This window comes from Sturnira hondurensis, unplaced genomic scaffold (assembly GCF_014824575.4).
Source record: "Sturnira hondurensis isolate 20B ecotype Veracruz unplaced genomic scaffold, ASM1482457v3 Scaffold0008196, whole genome shotgun sequence".
NCBI classification, from domain to species: Eukaryota; Metazoa; Chordata; class Mammalia; order Chiroptera; family Phyllostomidae; genus Sturnira; species Sturnira hondurensis.
In genome coordinates, this window is record NW_028080827.1 from 714,438 (window position 1) to 741,060 (window position 26,623).

The 26,623-nt window shown below is 39.7% G+C and overlaps 1 protein-coding gene across 5 annotated transcripts in view; it reads right to left on the reverse strand.

Moving 5' to 3' along the window:
• Positions 1-25,444, reverse strand: part of FRMD5 (FERM domain containing 5) — a 300,110-nt gene extending 274,666 nt beyond the window's left edge. For 3 of the 5 annotated variants that reach the window (XM_037054503.1, XM_037054504.1, XM_037054505.1), the window contains exon 1: positions 25,149-25,443. In XM_037054503.1, the coding sequence (XP_036910398.1) occupies positions 25,149-25,250 (102 nt within the window). In that variant the 5' untranslated portion in view covers positions 25,251-25,443. Of the gene's footprint in view, positions 1-25,148 lie in introns of all 5 variants that reach the window. The other 2 variants (XM_037054501.1, XM_037054502.1) reach the window with 1 other exon arrangement.
• Positions 25,445-26,623: the final 1,179 nt, after the last annotated feature.

Genomic DNA, 26,623 nt, shown 5'->3' on the forward strand with positions numbered 1-26,623 from the left:
CTGTAATTTATGACTAAAATCAACCAGATCTGTGAGCATCCTGATCACCAGTATTTTGAACTGTGCATCTGAAAGTTTGGGTATCTCTTGGTCACTTAGAAGGACTGACTCTGGGGCTTTGAGCTGTCCTTGAGCCATAATGTTTTGGTCTGTTGCACCTGTTATGTATGAGGGGCGGAGCCTTAGGTGTTCACCAGGGCAGGGCAACCCAGGCCACTGGGTTGTGATGTTATAAGTGGGGGTGGGGTCAGAGAGGGGCAATGGCATTTGTTCTGCTCTCTCTCAGATTTCTGTCCCCTCTGCTGCTTCCCACAATCATATTGGGCCTTTCTGGTGCTGGCTCCTGGATGTGTGGGCTTTTGTACCCTCCAGGACCCTGTGGGTCTCTCCAACAAACTCTTCTAGCACCTCAACCCCAAAAGTCTTTCCAATTGGTGCTTTCAGGCTCTAGTTTCCGTTGCTGGGGCCCTAGCCTGAGCGGTCTGTCTCACTGCTCTCTCCTTAGCTTGGTTTATCTTCACTCAATTATGTGACTGCTGTCAGCCAGCCGCCCTGCACCCTCGCTGGGTCCGCCTGTTCCCACCCCAAGCCTGGGTCTGCCAACCACCGCTTGTGCTCCTGGGTTGGTCCAACCAATCTTTTCTGCCTGACCCTGCTCCACTGCTGACTCTGCCCCTCTTACCGGTATGGACGAATGGTTCATTGTTATTGGACTTCCGTACAGTTCCATTTTCTGTGTTTTGGCTGCATTTTTGTCATTAAAACTTTGTCGTCTTTAAACTTGGTTGTGTGAGGAGGTACAGTGTTTCCACCTACGCCTCCATCTTGGCTAAAAGTGATAAATTGAACTTTACCAAAGTTAAATTGATAAATTTAACTTTGCTTCAAAAGACACTATTATGCTTCAAAAGATACTATCAAGGAAATGAAAAGACAACCCAAAGAATAAGAGAACATATCTGTATATCATCTATAGTAGTCTCTCTTATCCAGTTTCTCTTCCCATAGTTTCAGTTACCCATGGGCAACAGTGATCTAAATATATAAATGGAAAATTCCAGAAATAAAAATTTGTAAGTTTTAAATGATATGCCATTCTGAATGGAAATAAAAATCTCACTCCATCGCATCCTGAGCTGCCTGGAACATAAATCATCGCTCTGTCCAGCATATCTATGCTATACATACAGTATAATATGTGAGAGAGATACTAGAGTCACATAACTTTTATTATAGCATGTTATAATTGTTCTATTTTATTAGCTATTGCTGTTAATCTCTTGCTGTGCCTAATTTATAAAGTAAACTTTATCATAGGTATATATGTGTAGGAAAAAAAACACAATATATGTAGGATAGTATAACAGTACTATCTGCTGTTAGTAGATACTATCTACTATCATGGAACATATTCCCCACAGACAAGGAGGGACTACTTTATCTGATAAAGAACTTGTATCCAGAATATATAATGCTTACAACTCAATAACAAAAGACAAATCCCATTTTTAAAATGGACAAATGATTTGAATAGACATTTCTCAAAAAAAATACAAATGGCTAATAAGCATGAAAAGAACATTTTTAGTTCTTAAGAAAATGCAAATCAAAACCACAATAATATTCTACTCCACATCCACAGAATGGCTGTAATCAAAAAGACGAACAATAGTTAGAATTGATGAGGATGTGAAGAAATTGGAGACCTCATGCAACGACTTTGAGAAAATGTTTAGCAATTCCTCAAACGTTAAACATCTAGTCACCATATGACCCAGCAATTCTACTCCTAAGTATCTATCCAAGAGAAATGAAAACATACATCCACACAAAAACTTATATATAAATGATCACAGTATTATCTGTAATAGCCCATAAGTTGAACAATGCAAATGTCCAATGCAACTGATAAGCAGTTAAACAAAATGGGATATATTCATACCATGGGAAATTCTTTGAGAATAAAAACAAATGAAGTACTAATACAAGTTACTATTTGGATGAACCTCAAAGTCATTATGCTAAGTGAAGTAAGTTACTATATATTTTATGCTACCATTTCTGTGGAATGTCCAGAAAAAGCAAATCTAAAAAAAAAAAAGTAGAATAGTGTTTGTCTGGGCAGACTGTTGGGGAAAGAGAGACAGGAAATGGGAGTAACTGATCATGGGTACAAGGTTTCTTACCGAGGTGATATAAATGTTCTAAAATTAGATTATGTTGATGATTGAACAAACTCTGTAAATATACTAAAAACTGTTGAATTGTACACTTTAAAAGGATGAACTTTATTATATGTCATTTGTATCTCAAAAAAGAATTATGGTACCCTAACTGGCATGGCTCAGTTGGTTGAGCATCATCCCACAAATCAAAAGGTTGCCAGTTCAACTCCTACTCAGGGCACATGCCTGGGTTGAAGGCCCAATCCCTGGTTCAGGCATGTGCAAGGCAACTGATCAATATTTCATTCATCCCTCAGTGTTTCTCTCCCACTCTTTCTCCCTCCCTTCCTCTAAAAATAAATAAAATCTTTTTAAAAAAGCATTATGCTAAGTAGAAGAAGCCAGATTCAAAAAATTACATATTTCATGATTCTATTTTATGACATTGTAGAAAAGGCAAAACTACAAGGACAGAAATCAGATTAGTAGCTGCCAGGAAGGGCAGGAGACTAACCATAAAGGGGCACAAAGGAACTTTAAGGGACGGTGAAAACAGTCTACATATGGTGATTACATAACACCCATATATTCGTCAAAATTCAGAAAACTATATAAGAGTGAGTTTTAATCTATGTAAATTGTACTCCAATAAATCTTTTAAAGAAGTCAAGTTTACATTGTACAAGAAAAAGAAAACTACTGAAAATTTAAGCAAAAGAATACTGGAAACCTTTAAAATACATCAGAATTAACTCTTATGTTCCATAATATATATGTAATATGCCTTGTATAGATGGCAATGTTACCTATGATAGGGTGAAAATATAGTTTTTATTTTGGGTTGGACCAAAAGTTTGGGTTTTTTTCTGTAAGATGACTCTAGTAGCACTTAGTTGTCTTTAACTTCATTCAAAACTATTTTATTAGGTTGTATTGTGACAGCTGTCATTCCAGTGTGCATTTAAAAAAACTTATTGTTGGGGGAATGTAGGTGGGAGTGGGTGTGCAGGGTGCAGGGGAAAAAGGGGGAATGGGACAACTGTAATAGCATAATCAATACAATATATCTAAAAAAATAAAAAACATTAAAATTGGTGAATTTGGGGGTAGCCATTTTAATATTAAAAATGGAAGCAAGCAACATATTCAGCATATTATGCTCTGTTATTTCAAGAAAAGGACTTCCAGTCAAGATGGAGGAGTAGGTAAACACAGCTTGCCTCCCTGCACAACCACAACAAAAATTTCAACTAAACTACAAAACAACTATCACCCAGCATTGTCAAAAAAATTGAGCTGTACAGAAGTCCCACACCAAAAAATTAAAGAAGTCACATTCATCCAGACAGTTAGGAAGGTAAGAGACAAGGAAATACAGAGACATATAGAAACCAGAGATGCAGAACAGTTGGTCCCACACCCACGTATGGTGGATAAAAAGCAAGAGAGATAGATACCTCAATAGTGAAGGATTCCCAGCTCCACACCAGACCATCAATCCCAGGGTTCCCATGCCAGGAAGATAAATCCCCATAACTTCTGGCTGTAAAAACCAGTGAGGGTTGGGGCGGCAGGAGAAACTGCAGGATTCCCAGGTTTCTCATCTTAAAGGCCCCAAAACAGCCTTAGGACTTACACAGATTCACCCCTTCTGGGTTCTAGCACCAGATAGCAGCTGGGAGGGCACCAGTGTCATATGAGGAGAAATTGAAGGGTCTGGCATCAGGGCGAGTGATGGCAGATAGCTTCCTACCTGAGAAACACCAGAGGCCAGGCAGCAGCAGTGTCCCCTTTCTGAGCCCTGCCACGCACAGAGTCACAGAGTAGTAACATCAGATCAGAGACTCCATCAACCTGGTTCACACAGGTTACCCAGCTCTGGTGATTACCTAGGCTCCGACCCATCTAACTTATCAGTGCACATTTCTACCATAGGCCATGCAACTAAGACAGGGAGTCAAAGCAGCTCTACCTAATACACAAGAACAAACACAGCTAGGCTGCCCAAGTGAGAAGACAAACATATGGCCCAAGTGAAAGAATAGAACATAACTTTAGAAAAAGAACTAAACAAAATGGGGATAAGCCATCTGTCAGATGAAGAGTTCAAAACACTGGGTATTAGGATTCTCAAGGACCTCATTGGGTACTTCAACAGCACAAAAAAGACCCAGGCAGAAATGAAGGTTACAGTAAGTGAAATAAAAAACAATTTACAGGGAACAGCAGTGGAGTGGATGAAGCTGAGAATCAAATCAATGACTGGAAATATAAGGAAGAAAGAAACATTTAATCAGAACAGCAAGAAGAAAAAAGAATTAAAAAAACAAGGATAGACTAAGGAGCCTCTGGGACAACTTCAAATGTACCAATCATAGGGGTACCAGAAGGAGAAGAGAAAGAGCAAGAAATTGAAAAGTTCTTTGAAGAAATAATGAAAGAAAACTTCTCTAATTTGGCAAAGGAAATAGACATACAAGTCCTGAGACACAGAGAGTCCCAAACAAGATGGACCCAAAGAGGACCACACCAAGACACATCATAATTAAAAGGGCAAAGGTTAATGATAAAGAAAGAACCTTAATAGCAGCACGAGAAAAGCAGATAGTGTCCTACAAAGGAGTTCTCATAAAACTGTCAGCCGATTTCTCACAAGAAACTTTGCAGGTTAGAAAGGACTGGCAAAAAGTATTCAAAGTGATGAAAAGCAAGGACCTGCAACCTAAATTACTCTATCCAGCAAAACTAATATTTAGAATCAAACAGGGAAGATAAAGTGCTTCCCGGACAAGCTAAAGCTAAAGAAGTTCATTATCACTAAGTCATTACTATATTAAATGTTAAAGGGACTTATTTAGGAAAAAGAGCAAAACTATGAACATTAAAATGGCAATAAATTCACAACTACCACAACTGAATATAAAAACAAACCAAGCAAACAAACAGAACAGAAACAGAATCATAGATATGGAGATTATATGGAGGGTTACCATTTGAGAGGGGGGAGGGAGAGAATGGGGAAAAGTTATAGGAATTAAGAACTACAAATTGGTTAGTACAAAATAGGCAGGCAGATGTTAAGAACAGTATAGAAAATAGAGTAGCCAAAGAACTTACATGCATGGCCCATGGACATGAACTAAGTGGGGTGGAGGGGGTATTATTGGAGGGAATGGGGGGTCTGGCTGGAGTGGGGGAAGAGGGAAAAATTGGGACAATTGTAATAGCATAACCAATAAAGTCTATTTTTTTTAAAAAAAGAAGGGTAAAAACACAACTGAAATGCAAAAAAAGATACGTGCAGTATATGGAGAAGGTGTTGTGACTGATTGAATGTGTCAAAGATGGTGTGTAAAGTTTCAACTTGGAGATTTCTTGCTGGATGATGCTCCACAGTCTAATCGATCATTGGAAGTTGATAGCAGTCAAATCGAGATGTTGATTGGGAACAACATTCTACCATGTGGGAGACAGACAACATACTCAAAATATCCAAATCACTCATGTTACTGGTGAAAATGAAAAACATGTCTTTTATTTTTAAGGGAAAAAACCATATGGCCTTTTTGGCCAACCCAATACATGAGGACCAATGTAGAACCCCCTTTATAATTTGAAATCAAAGGTTTTTTTAATAGACCCCCTTCAAAAACATGAACTAGTAAAAGTCAACATAAAATTTTAAACTATTATCTGGCCAAGTCCACTAAGTTAGAGAAGAAAAAAGCATTTAAAATAGGGTCTTAAGAAACACCTAAGTCTGATCAAAGCAGGCAGAGTATATTCTCTACCAAGGGTGTCCAACCTGCAGCCTGCAGGCTGCATGCAGCCCAGGATGGCTATGAATGTGGCCCAACACAAAATCATAAATTTACTTCAAACATTATGACATTTTTTAATTTTTTTTAGTGTTTGTGTATTTAATGTGTGGCACAAGACAACTCTTCTTCTCCCAGTGTGGCCCAGAGATGCCAAAAGGTTGGACAATCCTATAGGACTGTGATATACCTTAAAAAAATTAAAGCTGTATTATTAACATACATTCAAGTAATCTGCATGAAGTAGGGGAAGGGCCAAAGGAAAACTTTATCAGCATTTAGTAATTACTACTCAGGGAGATAGAAAAACTGATTCTGGAAGACACATAATGACTAGAACTCTGCTACAGGACAGAGATAGCTTATAAGCTTTTACACAAACTGCAAGAATATCTCTCAAAACCATTTAATCTCCCTTGCCTTCCAAAACAACTTTTAATTTGGTTTTCCAAAGTCACTGATCCTAAAGGAAGTGCCTACAATGGAAGAAACTAGTATTTACTACCCCAATGTAATAAACTGAGATTCTGGATTACAAAAAAACAACACAAAAAAACCTGCTATGATTTTAATAAGCATGAGCCAATCCCCCAGAATCTGATCTGTGTTGAATGAGTAGATAATACTACATTTTGTGTTATACAAAACTGACAGCCAAATCATAGACTGAAACAGTCACCAAGTGAAGTCTTCCATCGACATCTCTGTCTTTAAAAGGAATATTTGCATTTTTTTAAAAGATTTTACTTATTTATTTTTAGAGGGGAAGGGAAGGAGAGAGGGAGAGAAACATCAATGCATGGCTGCCTCCGGTGTGTCCCCCGCTGGGAACCGGCCCGCAACCCAGGCACGTGCCCCGACTGGGAATCGAACCTCGATAGTGTGGATCACAGGCCCGTGCTCAATCCACTGAGCCACACCAGCCAGGGCTGCATTTTTAAGTATATGTTATTGATTATACTATTACAGTTGTCTCATTTTTTTCTTTCCTTTATTCCCCTCCTCCCTGCACCACCTGCCCACCAACATTTACCCTTCTAGTTCATGTCCATGGGTTGTAAATATAAGTTCTTTAGCTTCTCCACTTTCCATATTATTCTTAACCTCCCCCAGTCTATTTTGTACCTACCATTTACGCTTCTTATTCCCTGTGCCTTTTCCCCCATTCTCAATCCTCCCCCACACCACTAATAAACCTCCATGTGAACTCCATTTGGGTGATTCTGTTCCTGTCCTAGTTGTTTAGTTTGTTTTTGTTCTAGGTTCAGTTGTTGATAGTTGTGAGTTTTTAGTCATTTTAATATCCATAATTTTGATCTTCGATCTTTTTATTAGATTTAAGTCCCTTTAACATGTCATAAAATAAGGACTTGGTGATGAGGGACTCCTTTAACATGACCTTATCTGGGAAGCACTTTATCTGCTCCTCCATTCTAAATGAAAGCTTTGCTGGATAAAGCAATCTTAGAAGTACATCCTTGCCTTTCACAACTTGGAATACTTCTTTCCAGCCCTTTCTTGCCTGTAAGGTTTCTTTCGAGAAATTAGCTGATAGTCTTATGAGAACTCCTTTGTAGGGAAATGTCTCCTTTTCTCTTGCTGCTTTTAAGAATCCTCTCTTTATCTTTACTCTTGTGTAATGTAATTATGATGTGCCTTGGTGTGTGCTTCCTTAGGTCCAATTGCTTTGGGACTCTCTGAGCTTCCTGGACTTTTTGGAAGTCTATTTCCTTTGCCAGTTTGGGGAAGTTCTCCATCATTTTTTTCAAACAAGTTTTCAATTTCTTGCTCTTCCTCTTCTCCTTCGACACTGGTATGATTCAGATGTTGGAACATTTAAAGTTTTCCTGGAGATTCCTCAGCCTCTCTCTCTTTTTTTTTTTTTAATTCTTATTTCTTCATTCTGTTCTGCTTGAATGTTTCTTTCTTTCTCCTGCTCCAAACTGTTGATTTGTGTCCTGGTTTCCTTTTCACTATTGGTTCTGTGTAATTTTTTTCTTTATTTCAGTTTGCATAGCCTTCACTTTTTCTTCTATTTTGCAACCATACTCAACAATTCCTGTGAGCATCCTGATTACCAGTGTTTTGAACTCTGCATCAGATAGGTTGTCTATCTCCTGGTCGCTTAGCTTTTTTTTTCTGGAGTTTTGATCTGTTCTTTCATTTGAGCCATATTTGTCTTGGTGCACCTGTTACATAGTAAGGGGCAGAATCTTAGGTATTCACCAGGGCAGGGCAACCCAAGTCGTTGAGTTTTGGCATTCTACATGAGGGGGGATCAGAGAGGGAACAATGTCACTTGCTCAGCTCTCACCCAGCTTCCAGTCATTTCTGCCACTACCCACAAGCAAATTGGGCCCTTCTGATACTGATTCCTGGGTGGGTGGGTTTGTGTACATTCTAGGAGCCTGTGCATCTCTCCAGTGAACTCTCCTGTGAGGCTAGGAGTTTCTCTCTCTGCTGCAACCCCACAGGTCTTTAGAGCCAGAGATTTTCAGTCTTTATTTCCCCACACTGGAACCCTGGGTTTTGTAGACTGGCTCACTCCCCAGTTTTTTCTCCTGGTTTATCTGCACACAAATATGCAACCTCCAGTCACCACCTCGCCCGCCTGGTCCTCTAGCCACTGCCATGCCACACATCCTCTCTGCCTCTCCTACTGGTCTGAATGAATGTTTCTTCTTTAACTCCTTGGTGTCAGACTTCCATACAGTTAGATTTTCTGGCAGGTCTGGTTATTTTTTATTTCTCAATTTCTTGTCCCTTTTGGTTGTGTGAGGAGGCAAAGTATATCTACCTATGCCTCCATCTTGGCCAGAAGTCCAATATTTGCATTTTTAAAAAATATTCTTTACAATGGGAACACAAAAACACTACCCATGTGTGGACAAATTTCTTGTGAACCACAGTATGTGTTAAAAGAGAATAGAGGGGAATCTTCTATTTGAGCCTCCTCATTTTACAGATGAGTGGTTAAGTTGTACCTGAGAAGTTGTTACCTGCTGAAGGCCTCAAAGTTAATCAGTCAGGCTTTCAACACAGGACTCCCTATTCTCCCAGGTCAGTGTTTTTCCATTCCACTATAATGCCTGCTTCAGCACAGAGTAAGAAGGTCATGCAGAATCCCAGCTCCCCCAGTGACTATCTGTGCAACATTAGGCAAGTTATTTAACATCTCTAAGCTTGATTGTATTCATCTGCATTTAGTAATAATAATATTTTCCCTATTAAGTAGGTAGGATTAAATTAAAAGTACACATAAAGTGTTTATCACAAAGCCCAAAACACAGTAAGTGCTCAATAAAATTTCTAACGGATCAATTTACACACACTACAATTAAAATATGCAATATAGATTACATAATAATGGCACCATGTTATAATATGTGTAATACAGCAATACATTCATTTTCATTATAACTATCAGAGAAACATTATGGGAAAAGAATTAGGAATAATAAAAAATAAGAAGACAAAAACTACCAAGATATCTCTAAACCTTTAATTTATCTTTTTACTAGACCAGAAATGACTTTATTTTATTTTCAAGCATCTTACATTAAAACTTACAAATAATCTTACATAGTTTTGAAAGCAACTGGACCCTAATCGAGTGAGAAAACTTTCTGTCGTATTCTGAACCATATTCTAACAATATAATAGGCATAACTGCTCAGAAAAACTAATTTAATCACCTTTTAAAAACTGTTTATCACATTATAAAGACTCACAAGATATTGTAAAGTTAATATAAAGGGTGCTTCATGTATCCTTCACCCAGCTTCCCGCAATGCTAACATCTCGAATAGAACTACAGCACCTTTCAAAACCAAGAAATTGATGTGTAAGTTGAGATAAAATTCACATCATAAGATTATCACTTTAAAGTGTTCAATTTAGTAGTTTTAAATATATTCCTAGAGTTGCACAACCATCACCACTAACTAATCACCTTTTAAAGTCACTATAACATAACTCTAAAGACTGAAAGAAAAGTTGATATGTTCAGTTTTTGGAATCTAATTAGCTTGAGTCAGGGGTAATTTTACATTTGCTTTATTAATAATCCCCTTTATCACAAGTAGCACTTTCATTCATACACATCTACAATCAACTTTTATTGAGGCCCCAGGTAAGACCTTAGATACTAATGGTACAAAGATTTAATCTCTGCCTTTCAAACAGTTCACTGTCTAGAGGGAGGCAGACTTGTAAGTAAATATTTATACTTCACTGTGGTAAGTGCTATAATAAGGTCCCCCAAGGCACTGCCCAGCAACACTGGGGAGGGAGTCCATGCTGGAATAAGGAAGTGATTTGATGAGAGGCTGGTGATTCCTGCAGCAGGAAAAAATATATATGCAGGATGATAGGAAATAAAGCTACTATTAAGTGGGCAACAGGAAAAACTTGAGAGATTTTAAAAAGAAATGATCAGCCTGGCAGGTGTAGCTCAGTGGATTGAGCGCGGGCCTGTGAACCACACGATCTCAGTTCGATTCCCAGTCAGGGCACATGCCTGGGTTGCAGGCCAGTTTCCAGCAGGGGACCCAAGAGAGGCAACCACACATTGATATTTCTCTCCTTCTCTCCTTCCCTTTTCCTCTAAAGACAAATGAATAAAATCTTTTAAAAATAAAATAAAGAAATGATCAGAGTTGCATTTTGGAAGTATGTGAAAGGTAGAGATGGGCCCACTGCTCCACAAGAGGGCAAAACCTAGACCATTTGAACCCTGTATCTGGCAAGCACGAATGAAGAGTCAGGGGAGGCAATATAGGAAGCTCTGATGCCTGCCACCATTGAGGCTACAGTAGGAAGAGGAAAACTATAAGAGAGCCTCATACCTCAAAAACACCTCAGCACTTGTAGCTTCCTGCAAGTTCCCATCTTATCCCACCTGACAGAAGTCTGACAAAGTGAGGGGTGGATTCAGTTTTGTTATGCTCCAATAAAACCCTGCTGCTCATTAAAATATTGGCATATGCCTTTATCATTCAGAAAATAGCCCAAAGAGGCTTTTCCTCTCTTCTGTGGGATGACTCTCAAACCCATTTCCATGATTCATCACTAAATTGTATATGACCCAGCAGAGGGACCTAGCTAGACCCAGCTCCAGTGCACTCTACCAGAGACTTGAATACCAGTGAGGTATTCATTGTGACTCACTGATGGTTGAATATTGTAAATGTCATTCCCACATGGGGGGCAAGTCCAGAGAGCTTCCTTGAACCTCTAAGGTTTAACCTCTTAAACCTTAAACCATTAAGCCTCTACTATCAAAAACAGCTGCAGAAACAGAAAAACATCTCCAATATCCTTTCATTATCCCCTACCTGCTTCTCCAGATTGTCCCTCCAGATTCTGACCACATATTTCTGTTTTGGCCTCATTTTACTCCATCCTGACCGTTTCTCTGATTTTGATTTTACGTTTCTTCCTTTAGTCAATTATTTTCAGTCTCCCTCCAATTTCGCTAACAGCTGTCTGCAGCAAACACTTTCCTGGCCATGAATAGTCACCATGTCCACTCAATTCCTAAGTGCCAGGCCTGAAGTCACAGTAGACATATAGTCTCATTGGATCTATTCATCCGTTAAGAAATAATTGCAAAACGAGTTAACAGAAAATTCTGAACATATAGTACTCAGTCCAGACCCAAGATGTCACTTTATATAGATGTTTGTTTGTATTATCACTTTAAGCTCCAATTATAATACATGACACTCATGTTAAAATTAAAGGACATGTATCACAGTATTTTAGTGTATATTTACATAAGTAATGATTGAACCTTTTTTAACACTTCCTGCCACCACCAACATAAAAGCTACGGTCATCACACAAAGAATATGACCATAATCAAAGGTATAGTTTAGCAGTGATGGCAATAGAAATGGTGATAAGACAACTTTTTTAAAAAAAAGAACAAAAGAAAAATAAGAAATGATGATGAAAAATGTATTAAATGTGTGGCCCAAGGTATAAATTAGCATAAAACAAGGGAGATAATAAGAAATGAACAGAAGAGCTATTGTGTCAGAAAAGATGATAGGGACTTAGCATCAACATGGAGGAATAAGTAGACATGCTTCGCCTCCTTATGGAAACACAAGAAGAATCACAACTAAACTCAAAACAAGAAACACCCCAAACAACCAGAAAACCATACTGTGTGGAAGTCCAACAACCAAGGATTAAAAGAAGTCACATTCACACAGACAGGTAGGAGGGGTGGAGACAGGAAGCTGAGCAGGAGACAACCCAGCGACCCAGCGCAGAGAGGAGGTGTCAGCAAAATGGGTGATTCCCCATTCACATGTGGTAGATAAAAATTGGGAGGGATACCTTGGGAGTGAGAGATCCCAGCCCCAGGACAGACCATGCAGCCTGGGGTTCCAGCGCCAGGAAGATAAAGCCTCACAACTTCTGGCTGTAAAAACCAGTGGAAATTCGGGTGGCAGAAGAAATGGCTGTTTTCTCAGGAGGGTGTGTTTAAAGGGACTGCATGGTCCTAGAACTCACACAAACCCACCCACTGTGGGAATCATCACCAGGACAGCAGCTGGGAGGGCTCCAGTCACATATAGGAAGTGGGTGAAGTAACTGGACACAGGGGAAGCGCCAGGCAAGCCTCTAGAGGCAGTGGCATTGTCTCCTCTCAGACCCCCTTTCCCCCCAACACAGCACCACAAAGTGGTGAAGCAGGTTGCCTCTCACCTTGGTGAATATTTAAAGCTCCCCCCTTTACAACTTAACAGGTGTGCTAACAGGGAGTCAAAGCAAGTCTACAAAATACACAAAAACAAACATAGGAAGGTTGCCAAGTTGGGGAGACAAAGACATATGGCCCAAACAAAAGAACTGAACAAAACCCCCCAAAAAGAACTAAGTGAAATAGAGATAACCAATTTATCAGATGCGGACTTCAAAAAACTGGTAATCAGGATGCTCAGAGAAGTCATTGAGTACAGCAAACACTTGAGAAGAAATGAAGGCTACACAAAGTGAAATGAAAATCCACAAGGAACTGACAGTGAAGTGGAGGAAGCTGGGGTTCAAATAACAATTTGGAATATAAGAAATACATAAACACTCCATCAGAAAAGAATAAAGAAATAAGAATTCAAAAAAACAAGGAGAATATAAGAAGACTCTGGGAGATGTCCAAAAGTGTCAACATCTAAATCACAGAAATGCCAGAAGGAGAAAAAAAAAGAGCAAGAAATTGAAAACTTATTTGAAAAAGTAATGAAGGAAAACTTCCCTTATTTGGCAAGGGAAATAGACATACAAGTCTGGAAAGCACAAAGATTCTCAAAATGGGCCCAAAGAAGCCTACACTAAGACACATCATAATTAAAATGCCAAAGGTTAAAGATAAAAAGAGAACCTTAAAAGCAGTAAGAGAAATGCAGATAGGGTCCTACAAAGGATTTCCCATAAGACTGCTAGCTGATTTCTCAAAAGAAAGTATTTTCTTTTCTGGCAAGAAGTATTCAAAGTGATAAAAAGCAAGGACCTATAACCAAGATTACTTTATCCAGCAAAGCTATCATTTAGAATAGAAGGGTGGATAAAGTGTTTCCCAGACAAGGTAAAACTAAAGGAGTTCATCATCACCAAGCCACTATTACATGAAATGCTGAAGAGACTTATTTAAGAAAAAGAAGACCAAAATTATGAACATTAAAGGAACAACAAACTCACAACTATCAACAACTGAATCTAAAAAAAACAAAGGCCCTGGCTGGTGTGGCTCAATGGATTGAGCACCAGCCTGCAAACCAAAGGGTCACTGGTTCAGTTCCCAGTCAGGGCACATGCCTGGGTTGCAAGCCAGATCCCCAGTAGGGGATGCATGAGTGGCAACCACACACTGATGTTTTTCTCTCCCTCTCTTCTCCCTCCCACCCTCTCTCTAAAAAATAAAAAATAAAATCTTAAAAAAAATAAAAACTAAGCAAACAACCAGAAGAGGAAGATAATCATAGATCTGGATATTATTTAGAGGATTACCAGCTGGGATGGAGAAGATGAAGAATGGGGGAAAATGTGCAGGAAATAAGAAGCATAATTAGTAGGTACAAAACAGACAGGGGTATGTTCCTCCTTGGGTCCAACTTCTTTGGGATTCTCTGAGCTTCCTGGACTTCCTGGAAGTCTATTACCTTTGCCAGACTGGCAAGTTCTTCTTTTATGATTTGTTCAAAAAAGTGTCCCACTTGTGGCTGTTCCTCTTCCCCTTCTGGTACCCCTATAATTTGGATGTTGGAACATTTAAAGATGTCCTGGAGGTTCCTAAGCCTTTCCTCATTTTTTGAATTCTTGTTTCTTCATTCTTTTCTGTTTGGTCAATTTTTTTCTTCCTTCTGGTCCATTCGATTCATTTTAGTCCATCAGACTGTCAGCTGATTTCTCAAAAGAGACCTTACAGGCAAGGAGCTGGAAAGAAGTATTTCAAGTCAGGAAATTCAAAGACCTACAGCCAAGATTGCTCTATCCAGCAAAGCTTTCATTTAGAATGGAAGGGCAGATAAAGTGCTTCTCAGATAAGGTCAAATTCAAGGAGTTCATCATCACCAAGCCCTTATTATATGAAATGTTAAAGGGACTTATCTAAGAACAAGAAGATAAAAATATGAACAGTGAAAGGACAGCAAACTCACAGTTATTAACAACCACACCTAAAATAAAAGCAAGCTAAGAGAACAGATCAGGAGCAGAACAATACAAATGGACATCACATGGAGGGTTAGCAACAGGGGAGTGGGAGGAGGAGAAGGGGGGAGAAGGTACAGAGAATAAGTAGCATAGCTGGTAGGTAGCAAATAGGGGGGGAGGGCAAGAATAGTATGGGAAATATAGAATCTAAAGAACTTGAGACACGTGGTTATAAACTAAGGGGAAAGAATGGTGGGGGAGGGAGTGTGTGGGTGGAGGGGAATGAAGGGGGGGAATGGGACAACTGTAATAGCATAATCAATAAAATATATTTAAAAAATAGATAGGAGTGTTAAGAAAAGTACTGGAAACAGGAGAAGCCAAAACTTCTGTGCACGACCCAAGGACATGAACTGAGGGGGAAGGGTTGCTGGAGGGAAGAAGAGTGCTGGGCAGGAGGCGGCACAGGGGGACATATTGGGACACCTGTAATAGCATAATCAATAAAATATACTTTAAAAAAAGAAAAGATGGTAGAAAATAAAATTGTGGAATCTAGGAAGTAAAGAGAAAGTAATTTATCCACTTCTGTCATTTTCTTTCTACCAGGAACTAAAGGTATACTATATAAGCTATGTTTTATGAGATTACTAGTAGGAGTAGTCCATAATATTTTATAATGACACTAAAAAATCTAATTTGCAGCAGGACAATATAATATCTGTCTCTTAAAAATAATCAGATTTTAAAGTGTACCCAATATTAAAATTGAATGAGTAATGTGTTCTCCTTTACCATAAAAGTTATTAGGAAACAATTCTTAGATGTGCTTTCTATACTGTGGCTATTCATTTAAAGAAGCTTATCTAAATTACCCAAGGTATATTTAAAAATAAGCAAAGAAACTATCAATTTTTTCATATCAGTTATGCTGCTTATGAAATCTGATACTGCATTGGTTGGTTCAGTTATCTTATGTCCTGCAGCTACACCAAGCAAATTCCTATTTTTTTTTAAAAAAAACCTATTTCACATGTATTGGAATCTAAATCTTAGCATAGATTAAAGTTGCTAGAACTACCTCATACTTTGATCAGACTTTTATCTCTCAACAACCAACTTCTAAGTGGCTTTCCAAATAGTTGATGGGATGTTCTGTTGTACAGATGAGTGTGTACCATAAAACTTCAGGCTCAATACACCTCAAAACATCCCAGACATTATTGCCAGTCCAGAGAGTCCTCTGGCCTATAAAACCTCCACTTCCATAACAACTCAGGGGGATAATCTGGATTTTTCTAGAGGTAAAAATCTGAAGAGGGCAGGCTGATGCCTTCTCCAGCCTAAATTACCCCTAGAAGTACTTGAGATCCTTAGGTAAAGTGATTAATTCTGCTTCCTTGTGTTGTGATCAATATTCTTATCTACTTGGCTCACGTCAAGCAGGTTCTCAGTAGCATCTCCTGCCTAGAGATTTTGGAATCCACTGGGACTCCTAAAGCCAACTCTTCCACTTAAGTCTCCTCAAAATAAGTCTGGGACCCAGACTAGAGGCTCTTGAGTTAAGTCAGGTTATAGAGAAAGAAAGCTTTGCACCTGCCTGGAGGCAAAGGATAATTTGCCTGACTGTGAAATGCCTGGATGAAATACTAGACTATGAGGGTTCATAAGGATTGGCTTTTTCCTACTACAAACAAGTTCAATGAAAGTGGCCAGACATTTGGGCATGCCCTGGGGCATGCTGTTCTGAGGTACCACTATTTCTTTTAGGTCTTGGGCCTGTGGGCCTTTGCTAATTTATCTGGCTCCCACAATACTATTTCACAGCAAGCCTCCTTAATCTCTCCAACAAAGTGGAGTGCCTGTATTGTCAGTCGTTCCCCTATTCATCAGTCTTTAGACTATCCCTTCTTTTTCTCCTTTTCTGAGCAAAATAACCTATTAGCATTGGCATTCTGCCGAACATCAATTGCCCAAATGCCAAGCAATGCTCTCATGGAGGCTCCCATTCCCAAAGCTCTGGCCTGGCATTGTTTTGAGGGCTAAAAGTGCACCCTCTGTAGGGCTGGGAACTTCAGAGCTGGCAGGCCTCTGCTCGCTGGGGAATCCAAAGCAGCACTTCTTCATCCTCCAGCAAAGCTATTTTTGGTGACCACTTGGGTTTATGAACAGAGACGCTAAGAGTGCCTTTCAGGGCTCTGTGGGTCACATTTCCTACCTGTTAATGCACAGTTTTGGCGGCACTGTATTGGTCAAAGGATTATCAAACATCAGCTAAATGTTGAAATTGGATACCCTCTTTTTTGGTTAGATAACTAAACTGATGCCAGAGATGAGGTCTCTCGGAAATGAAATTCACATGTAGTTGCTGCAGTCACAGAATGAAGGTTGATATCTGATCTAACTTTTCGTTATATGGTGCCATTGCTTTATGAAGAATCTTAATTTGTGTTATATAGTTTTGGAATTAGATTTAATTCAACATCAGCTTTAGGCATTTATTTTAGTTTAGACTGACTCCTCTGAACATGTCAAGAATGATTAAAATTTGCTGATAGTAATTTTTCCTTGACAAATAGATTTGTGTTGTTTGACTCAACTTCACCAGAGTAAGTCAAATAAACATAGTAAAGGAAAGACTAAGTATATTTGGCTTTACATTTTTAGCTCTTCTACCTAGAAGTAGCCTGCTGTTACCTCAGCCTGGAATGCCCTTCACCCATCCCCCCATAGCCCATTTTCTGCTTTTGGAACTCTTTCATGACCTAGTTCAAATTTTACCTCCTTTGAGAAATGTTTATTAATTTTGAGTCCCCCACATTTGCACAGCCACAGCATATCACCCTGTTTTAGCCCTGACTTGCAGGATATTTTACAGTTTGCTATTAACATGTTTGCAATCCCCTGGCTCTCTTAGGGGCTTTTACTCCTTCCTAATCCCCCAGTGCTTTGAGTCATGATGATTTTCTTGAAAATCAATATACAAATGTAAAACAACATACAATTTTTAGGTCAGGGAATACAAAATTAAAACTAACCAATAAATACAAGAGCATCAAACAGGAATTATGACCCACTGTAGAATCTTTAGATCCCTGCCCACTTGCAGAGAGGTATGCATATCTGCAAACAACCTAACTCTTACCTTACAAGGGCAGAAAATCAATTAAGGCCACTGCAAAGAAAATCAAAGGTTAGAAATGTGAGATTGACTCTTGACTTCTTCTCCCTCACTTTTTATATCTAGTCAAACAATAAGACTCATCAACTTCATCTACTAAATATCTATATAACCCAGTAGTAGTGATTCTCAAACTTCAGCAAGCATAAGACTCACCTGAAAGACTTGTTAAAACATTGCAGAGCTCTATCTCCCAAGTTTCTGATTCACTAGGTCTGCAGTGGGATACAAATTTGCATTTCTCACAAGTACCCAAGTGAAACTGATAGGGCTCATCCACAAACCACACTGTGAGAAGCCACTGTTTTAATCTATCCCTTTTTCTGTTCCCCTTGCCTTTTACAAAGTTCACAATTTCTGCAAGAGTTGTGGCACAATAAGATGGTTCTAATAAGGCGTAATAGCTATGTTTGGTCCTGATATTGAATGGCTCCCCTTGGTCGGCAGTGGCTGCCCGAGGCTTTGAAATTATTCTTAACATATAGGAATGAATCCTAAAGCATTTCTGGAGTGGTATAATATCTCTAAATATGGACCAGCAGATGAGGCCATGGTTAGACAGGGAGTCAGAAGGACAGGAGGGGGAATGAAAGCTATAATCACTGTCAAAGGGGTGTTTCTGTAGACAAGTGAATGAAGCTATTGTACACAAACTCCGTTGTTGCCAAGCATGTGGCCTAATTATTTTTGCCTGTATGAGCATGGCACGGAAGGATCTCCTTAGAGGACCTGATTTATACAAGTTGTGTTTTAGTCTGATGTTATCAAGCAAAAGCCTGGAGAGTTTGAACCTAAGAGTCTACAAGTTCCTGCCTTCCAAATCTAGGATGTGATACAATTAGGTTGGAAAGACCACGATGGTAAAACACCATTCTTAGAAACAGTACATCAATTACAATTGGTGAAAGACCAACACAAAGGCTCTATTTTGTTCAAAATATTGACAACAATAATGAGGATCACAGGTGGCCTTGGGAAGCAAGAGGTCCATAAGTTAAATCTAGAGATTGTCCTCCCACAGAAACTGTTCTCCCTAACCTATCTTTGGCCTTACCTATATTTAAAATGTTTGTAAAAGTTCAAAAACTTACACTGGTCATCAGGTTCTAGGATCTTAAAGGAATGGAAGACACAGCTACGATGGACATATGACAAGGTGTTTTGCTTGCTTAGGGAAAACACTGTTCCCTCTGCAACACAGGACTGGAGATGGTTTAGTACTCTCTGTATTTCTCGGCTGCATGAGAAAACCATTAAGGTGGGTGGCCTGAGCCCCAAAGGTCAAAGGCCAGCGAACAGAGGGGCAAGAATTGCCACCTGACCTCCAGGAAAGCAGCTCCCTCCACCTAAGCACCACATATGTGAGATACTGAAGCCGAAAGACTACCGCCAATCTTCCATGATATTTGCATCTATTGTACAAGCTCTGGTGAGACACAGCCGAAGAAGAGTGACCCTCCAGAGGGTGCGCCATGAAACAGGATCTGCAGAGTCATACAGAATGTTACAGACGAGGCTATCAGAGAGAGAGTCGAGTCAGCTTAAAATAGACATAATTAGAAACAGGTTAAGAAACATGGCTCATTTCCTGTTGGGCAAAAGGTTAGAAAATGAGTCTGTGAGGAGAGCATTTTATGTGATACTAACTTAGGGGAAAGGAGTAAAGGTATCTATGGCCTATACTCAGCATAATTAATTAATTAATTAATTGATTAATTCTGCCAGACCTCTGCTGCTCCATGAAGCACTGCACTATGCAGTGTTCACTTGACCTAAGCCTTCTAAACCTGGAATGATGAGAGGAGAAGAGGGACCCAAAAAGCTTGAAATCCTACAAGACAAATTTAAAAAATCACAGGTGCTTTACTAATTCAACAAAAGATAATTGCAGAAAATTATCAGAGACCTCAAAGGCTCCACAAAGAACCACACTTTATGTAAAGAAGCACATACTGTGCTTCCCACCAGGGAGAAGGGTGCTGAGCAAAATGGTTTGGAAATGGATGGGCTGAAACTATAAGGAGGGTTATACAGTTCTTAGAAACATGTTTATTGTTTTCAAGTATAAGACAGTTTAGTGTTGAAGTTGACACTGCAATCATGTAGCACAAACTAATCAGAACAAATATTTATTGAACCACAACTATGTAAAGCTCTGAACTAGGCAGTAAATTCTTAGGTCTTAAGAATTAGTTCTCTTAGTCTCTCCTTGATAAGTTCTAAAGTTTAATCTACCTGAAAATAAAGTTCTTAAAATAATCCAAAATATTTTAACATAGTAATTATTACATCACTGGTAAATTACTTCTAAAATTAATGCCTTGCTTCCTCTTATTTTGAGTTACACATTTTATTCCTATACATAAACCACTACAAACACGTAACAAAAATGACTACTTTTGGTCTTTAGGTTATATGATGTTATTTTGGCAAACATCTCTCTTTTTTTAAGTGTCATATTAATGACAGCACAGACACGATAAACGAGTCTCTGGACAATGTAACAAACAGAAGACTCAAAAACCACATGCTCTTTTATTTTACACTATGTTGAATTGCCTCATCTAGCATATTCATTCCAAGTATTTAATAGAATGCAAATTCATACAAATAGCATTGGGTAAATCTGCTGTGTTGAATGCTTCTAGGTTTCTCTTGGATGCCACTGCCACTTTCTTAAACAGTAGTTTTACAAATAGAAAAAGAATAAGAGCAAAAATACACATCCAGAATTTACCTTCTGTACAAAAAAGGGCTGATTTGCCTTCATTTTATATAATAAATGTTTTAACATACAAATAAAGAAATAGAACACAAGTGCTGTTAGAATTCTAGAAGGCTAATTTTGGAACTATCTTGGTATCAAGAGTCAGTCTGACTTGTTATTATAACAGAGACCCTGAGACAGCATAATTATTTTAAAACAAAATTTAAAAAAATATTTATGAAAATACAACCACTTTATGTTCTCTTCCGTGAATAAAATTATCCAAATTCTCTAATAACATTCCTTTTGCACTAATGAAACCAAGGACTCCACTTAGCAAATATGAAGCAGAAATTCTTAGAGAAGACAAATCACAGTCTAAGCAATAAGTGCCCCTCTAAAGCCAAAAACGTGGTAGGATAGAAGGAAAGCAAACCTGAACTCTTAAAATTTAAAGAATAATTCTAATAAAGATTCCAACCACCCCAGCCTTGGATTTCACAATTTCATTGACATTTATCTCTTAAAGGAATTTGTAGCTTATGTAAAACACTGCTCAATCCTATTTTCAATTTGCATAGAATTAGGCACAACTTAAATGTATTACTCTTTTAAAATGTTCCTTATTATTTCTAATATTTCCAAATAATTTTCTCCTTACTATGAAATAAGTATTAATATTCCCATTTTATAAAAGAGGAATTAAGATACAGACAAGTGAAGTGACTTAGGGAGTCAGAATGGAGAAAGAACAAAGACGGGACTTAGAGACAAAAGAATCAGGAATTAAATATAACTACCTGCTAGCTCTGAGCAAGTCCCTTCATCTGGGCCTGTCTCTCATTTGTGTAATGAGGATAATATCACCTACCTCTCAAATGGTTGATATAAGGTATAAGCAAAGCACCTAGCAGACAGTCTTATACAGAGTTAGCCATTCAGGAAACATCAGCTCTGCCACCAACCCACAACCCCATTTTCTTCAGCTGGTACAAGGGGTACAATGTTGTTGTGAGGTACATGATATAATACAACACAGGTAGAGGGCCTGACAAATACAGGGCTTAGATCTGTTCTCTCCCTTAATATTCCCTCTCTTACTCTTATCTAGATCCCACAGTTAATAAGTGGCTGAGCCACAATCAAATCCAAACCTTAGTTCCACTATAGAATTTCTTCTGCCCACACACACACACACATACACGTTTTATTAATGGTAGTACTTTACTTTCAAAAACTAATTTAACCTAGCTGTTTAATCAGGAGTTATTTCAATACGTTCCCAGTAAAATCAAATTCATTTCTAGGGTAGCTCTACTTTTCAATAATCACAAAAGTGATTAATATTTCTGACTTAAAGTATGTATTTTTAACATATTTCTACTGGCATTTATAAAACATATATGCTTAATATTTTATAAACTGTTATAAGCCAAAATATAGTTAAAAATCTATTCCTTAGGATTTCATGTACCTCAGCATTTATATGACTCAATTCATTATACTGAATTCAAAGATACCAGGTAGTTTTTTTTATTTTTCCCCCAAATAAAATAACAAAGTAAGGTAGTAAATGTGGTAAATAAATATAGATATACATAAAATGAAACAGATGTGTGAAAAATATGGACCAGATCTGCATTTATGAAACAATGACCTTCAAAACTGGCAGGGAGCTATTAACAATGTTCTTCACAGGGAGCAACTATATGCATACTACAACCCTCCTGTGTGTATGTACTTTCATTTCTCATGGTCTACAAACACATTTGCATATCACAAAGAATAAAAGAATAGTCTGGTAACTTTGGCACCCTTCACTGAGAGGATATAAGGCATTTTCATCACTGAGAGGATATAAGGCAATCACATCCTAAATGCCAGATCAGTATGACTGCTGCAATATGAAAGGACAGACCAATACTTCCGACAGAATTTCCTACAAATATGGCTATTACAACTCTAACCCTGTGATACATTTTTGATTCTGTACTACACTAAGTGGTCTCTAATTATGTCAAGAAGCATTTAGAAATCTTTCTAAAGTACAGACTTTATTTAAACAAAAAATATGGCACATAATACTTTAAGAAAAAAAGAGTTCAAATTGTCACCAGATTTAAATATACAGTACTGCAATTCCTAAAATGTTGGGAATATTGCTGTAACCTAATAAGTAGCTAACAGTTTCTTTCAATACTTATTCAAAAGACCCCATGCCCAGTATTTTACAAATAAGCATACAAACAGACACACACAGAGAAATGCACAACAGGAAAAGTTTCTAAGAAAAGCTCAATGTCTAAATGCTCAGACAAGCTATATAAACAAAATGTTAATTTCACATAAGATACTGTCTTTTCTTATATTTCCTCACATAGGTAAAAGCAAAAGCAATTCACAATAATGGTGCCCCAAAATAACAATATTACATATACTTTAGAAGTCCTGTGTTTTTTAGATTTCATGCAAGAACCACAATGCACAATCATTAACATGTCTAGACAGTGGACACTCACTATTGTATGGTCATATTACACTAAGCTTAATCTTTTATTTCCAATTTTTCTAAATTTCTATAACACTAAATTATAATAATGTAAAGTAAGACCATCAGGAAAATAAACACAACCATATAGTAAGCATAAATCCAGGAAGTCCTGCTTAAGTATTCTTTCAATGGTAATAAAAACTACCCACAACTGTAATACCAATCAACCAACTTTAAAGTTTCCACTAACTGGGAAAAAAACAGTTGCCTTATTGTAATACCTTAAAACCACAAGTTTACCACTGGCAGAGTAGAGACGTGAATTGTGTTTCATTTTTACTTTACACCTTGGCAAAAGTTAATGATCTGTCCTAGAAATTTTATTTCACCGCATGTATACCCCAAAAGTATTTTTTAGGACTCATGAGGTCTAAATCTTGTACTGCCCTTGATATTCTATTGTGTAAATGTTTTAAATTTTAAAACAAAAAGATAAATACTTTAAAAGCTCTATACAGTGTATTCAAATGGTGAAAATGTCAACTCCATGTTTTCTCCTCCCCCACTAAAAAGCAAAAAACTGTACGTGACACATAAAGATACAATAGAAACAAAAAATAGCATGCCACTTATTCAGTAAGGAAAGAAATACATAACATCTCCATCATATTCAACTACAACAATCCTTTCACTTGATGGCTAGCATCTTTATGACTGTTTAATCTGTACTTAAGTGGCCTTAAAAAGAGATTTTGTTCTCTTTCTCTACCCTCTCGGGTCTTTGGCAGCAGTCATCACTTATGCCCAGAGCTGGTTTTAGTGGGGGGCGGGGGAAGGGTAGTGGAGAGAAGGATGAACTGAGCACGCAGTCAGGAGAGGCAGCTGCTCTCATATACTACCCAGCGTCTTTCTCCCACACCGCTATTTTCCACTATTGAGCATTGTCAGCAATAAGTAAATTAATTAAATAAATAAACAAACTAAAATAAATCAGGTGGCGGCAGGGAGACAAAGAGGGTAGGACCCAGGGCAGACAGTTTTTGTCTGCCACACCTGAGGCGAAAAGCCCTCTCTGATTTCTTGCTGCAAATAGGGATCAGGTGAGACCCCTCTGGGTCCAACTCAATTTGCTTCTCCAGAAAGAACAGTTTCCGCCAGAGAGAGCAGGATCCACCCGGCTGCTGAACTAAACACCAGAGCATTGTCAATGTTTTTTGTTTTTTATCTTTGACTTTACAAAGGAGGGAGGGCTGTGACTGCGTTCCTGGGAAAGACTACTACTCGTTACGTGCCACACAGCAGTAGTGAAGGAACATATGCCAGGGGTTGTAAAAATCCTTTCAAAAATATCAGGTTGTGTAGAAATGCTGTGCAGCATTATCGTATTGTTGGCGTTCTTTGTAAGTCACTGATTCTTTCTCGCCGCCGTCAGCCCTCAAATAGCTGGGACTTGTTGCCAAATCTTCACCTCACGACCCCCAGAACTGCCCAACAGAATAAGATTTGGGGAGTGAACAGCGGGAGGGGGACCTAGACCTTTAACACCCAGAGGGCTGGATGGGTTCCCTTCCATAGGCCACTCTGCATGGGCTGCGCGTTCAGTTCTACCTTCGGAAAGCTCTGACTCAGAAATGCTGGGCGGGAGGGGGGTGGCGGTGAATTATGACACAGACCATTATCCTTCCAAGCAAAGAGAGATAAGAAAAGCCTGCTGGCCATCCTTAACGGAGAACCGTTAAGCCGGAGAACCAAAGGCTCCGTCCCCCGACGGGGCGGCAGGGGAAGGAGCCTCCAGCCCTGCCCGCCTCCCTCGGACGCCCGCGGAAGATGCTCCCAACCTGGGCTGGCTCCGGAAGCCAGGATGGAGCACCCTTACCCCGGGAGAGAGCAGGGAATAAGTTGGGGGTCCAGGAGGAAGGGACTTGCCCCGTGGAGGCGCCAAGCGCCCAGTGCCCGGGCCCGGACAGGGGCTCCGGCAGAGGCACCCTGCAACCCGGCCGTCCTCTGCAACCAGGGGCGGACAAAGCTTCGGGGTGGGGGAGCCACTCTGAGGTAGCAGTCTCGGGCCAAGTTGGCCAGACTCGGGTGACGCGGAGGGTCCCGCCGGCGGCGCGGCACTGACCTGGATGGTGCAGGTGTACTCGCTGTCGTCCAGCAGCCGCACGGTGCAGCTGTACTCGCGCTCCAGGCTCCTGCTGCTGCCGCTCATCAACCTGCTCAGCATCTTCCCGCTCGCCCGCCCCCGGGAGAGATGCCGCGGTGCTGCGGACTCCGGTGGAGGCGCCACTCAGCCCGGCAGCTCCGCGCCGAACCCGGGCACCTGCACCATCACCACAGCCGGGTCGCCACCGGTGCCTCCTGCTGGCCCCGCTCCTCCTTCTCCTCTTTCTCCTCCTTCTCCGCCACCGCCTCCCCCAGCCCAGAGCAAACGCCGCACTCTATCTCCTAGGCGCCCGAGGGCTGGTGCCCAGCTCGCGGGGCGGGGCCTCGGCCGGAGGGAGCCCAATGGGAGTCAGCGCGGCGGAACCGAGTGGCAAACACTACAGCCAGTAGATAGAGTGGATTGGAATGATGGACAAGTTGAGAAAGCAATCACGGGAGAGCAGTCGGAAAGAGCCAAACTGGACCAGCCCTCTGGCGTGTTGAACTGGGGTCTCTTCTGCTCCGCCGTTTCTACAAATGCTTTCTCCTCCCTTGAGCAGGTGTGGGCACTCGGCTGGATCGTCGCCTGCTGTTTGGAATACATTGGGCTGTGCTTCAGAGGCCAAGTCCTATACTCTGCAACGCCACGGTTCCCGCCCTCTCTCGAGCCTGGGAGGTGCTAGATCACAATCCCCGCACCTGCAGAATGCAGGCACCTTCCGCTCTGGACCAGAAGGCTGCCCCCACCTGCACTCCATCCCAAGTCACCCCGACGAGCCTCTCTGCCCTAGCCCTCTTATTTTGGAGAACAGCTGTTTACAGAAATTACTTAAGTAAAAGCTGGATGGCTTGCAGAGGTTTTTAAGCACCCAGGTTTAATCCCTAGAAAACCCTCCACTCTTAACCTTTGCCTCCTTCCTTTTATTTTCAGAAGACAAAAGGAGAGTGAAGCGTGCTCCTTCGGTCGGCAGGGAGCACAGGAAGCGATAGATCAATTCCCTGCACCTTTAAAACTAGAATTATGTCTTAAGACTTCTTCAACAAAACACAAAGAAAAAAATCATCTGCCCTCTGTGATCCCACATCTAAACACCTCATGTTATTTACGAAAACTTCACTAAGAGATAATATTCTCCCTCAAATTTTTTGATGGAAGGAAATGCTGTAAAAGAATCATCAACACAGAACATTAATGTTGCGATAAGTGTTAATTTAAAAATAATGAAATATGCATAATTTCCTATTTTTATTTAAACCGTTTATTTACACACATAACAAAAATGAAACCCTACAATGCCCTAAAAATATAAACCTCTAAAGTTTGCTTTTTTCCTAGTATCTTAGGATTCAGTATTTCTCCCAATTTATGTGCTTAGAACACTCCTCTCACCCTTTCTGTTATCATGTCAGTAAACTGGATTGCTTTTTAAATTACCTGCATTCTTCCAGTAGCCT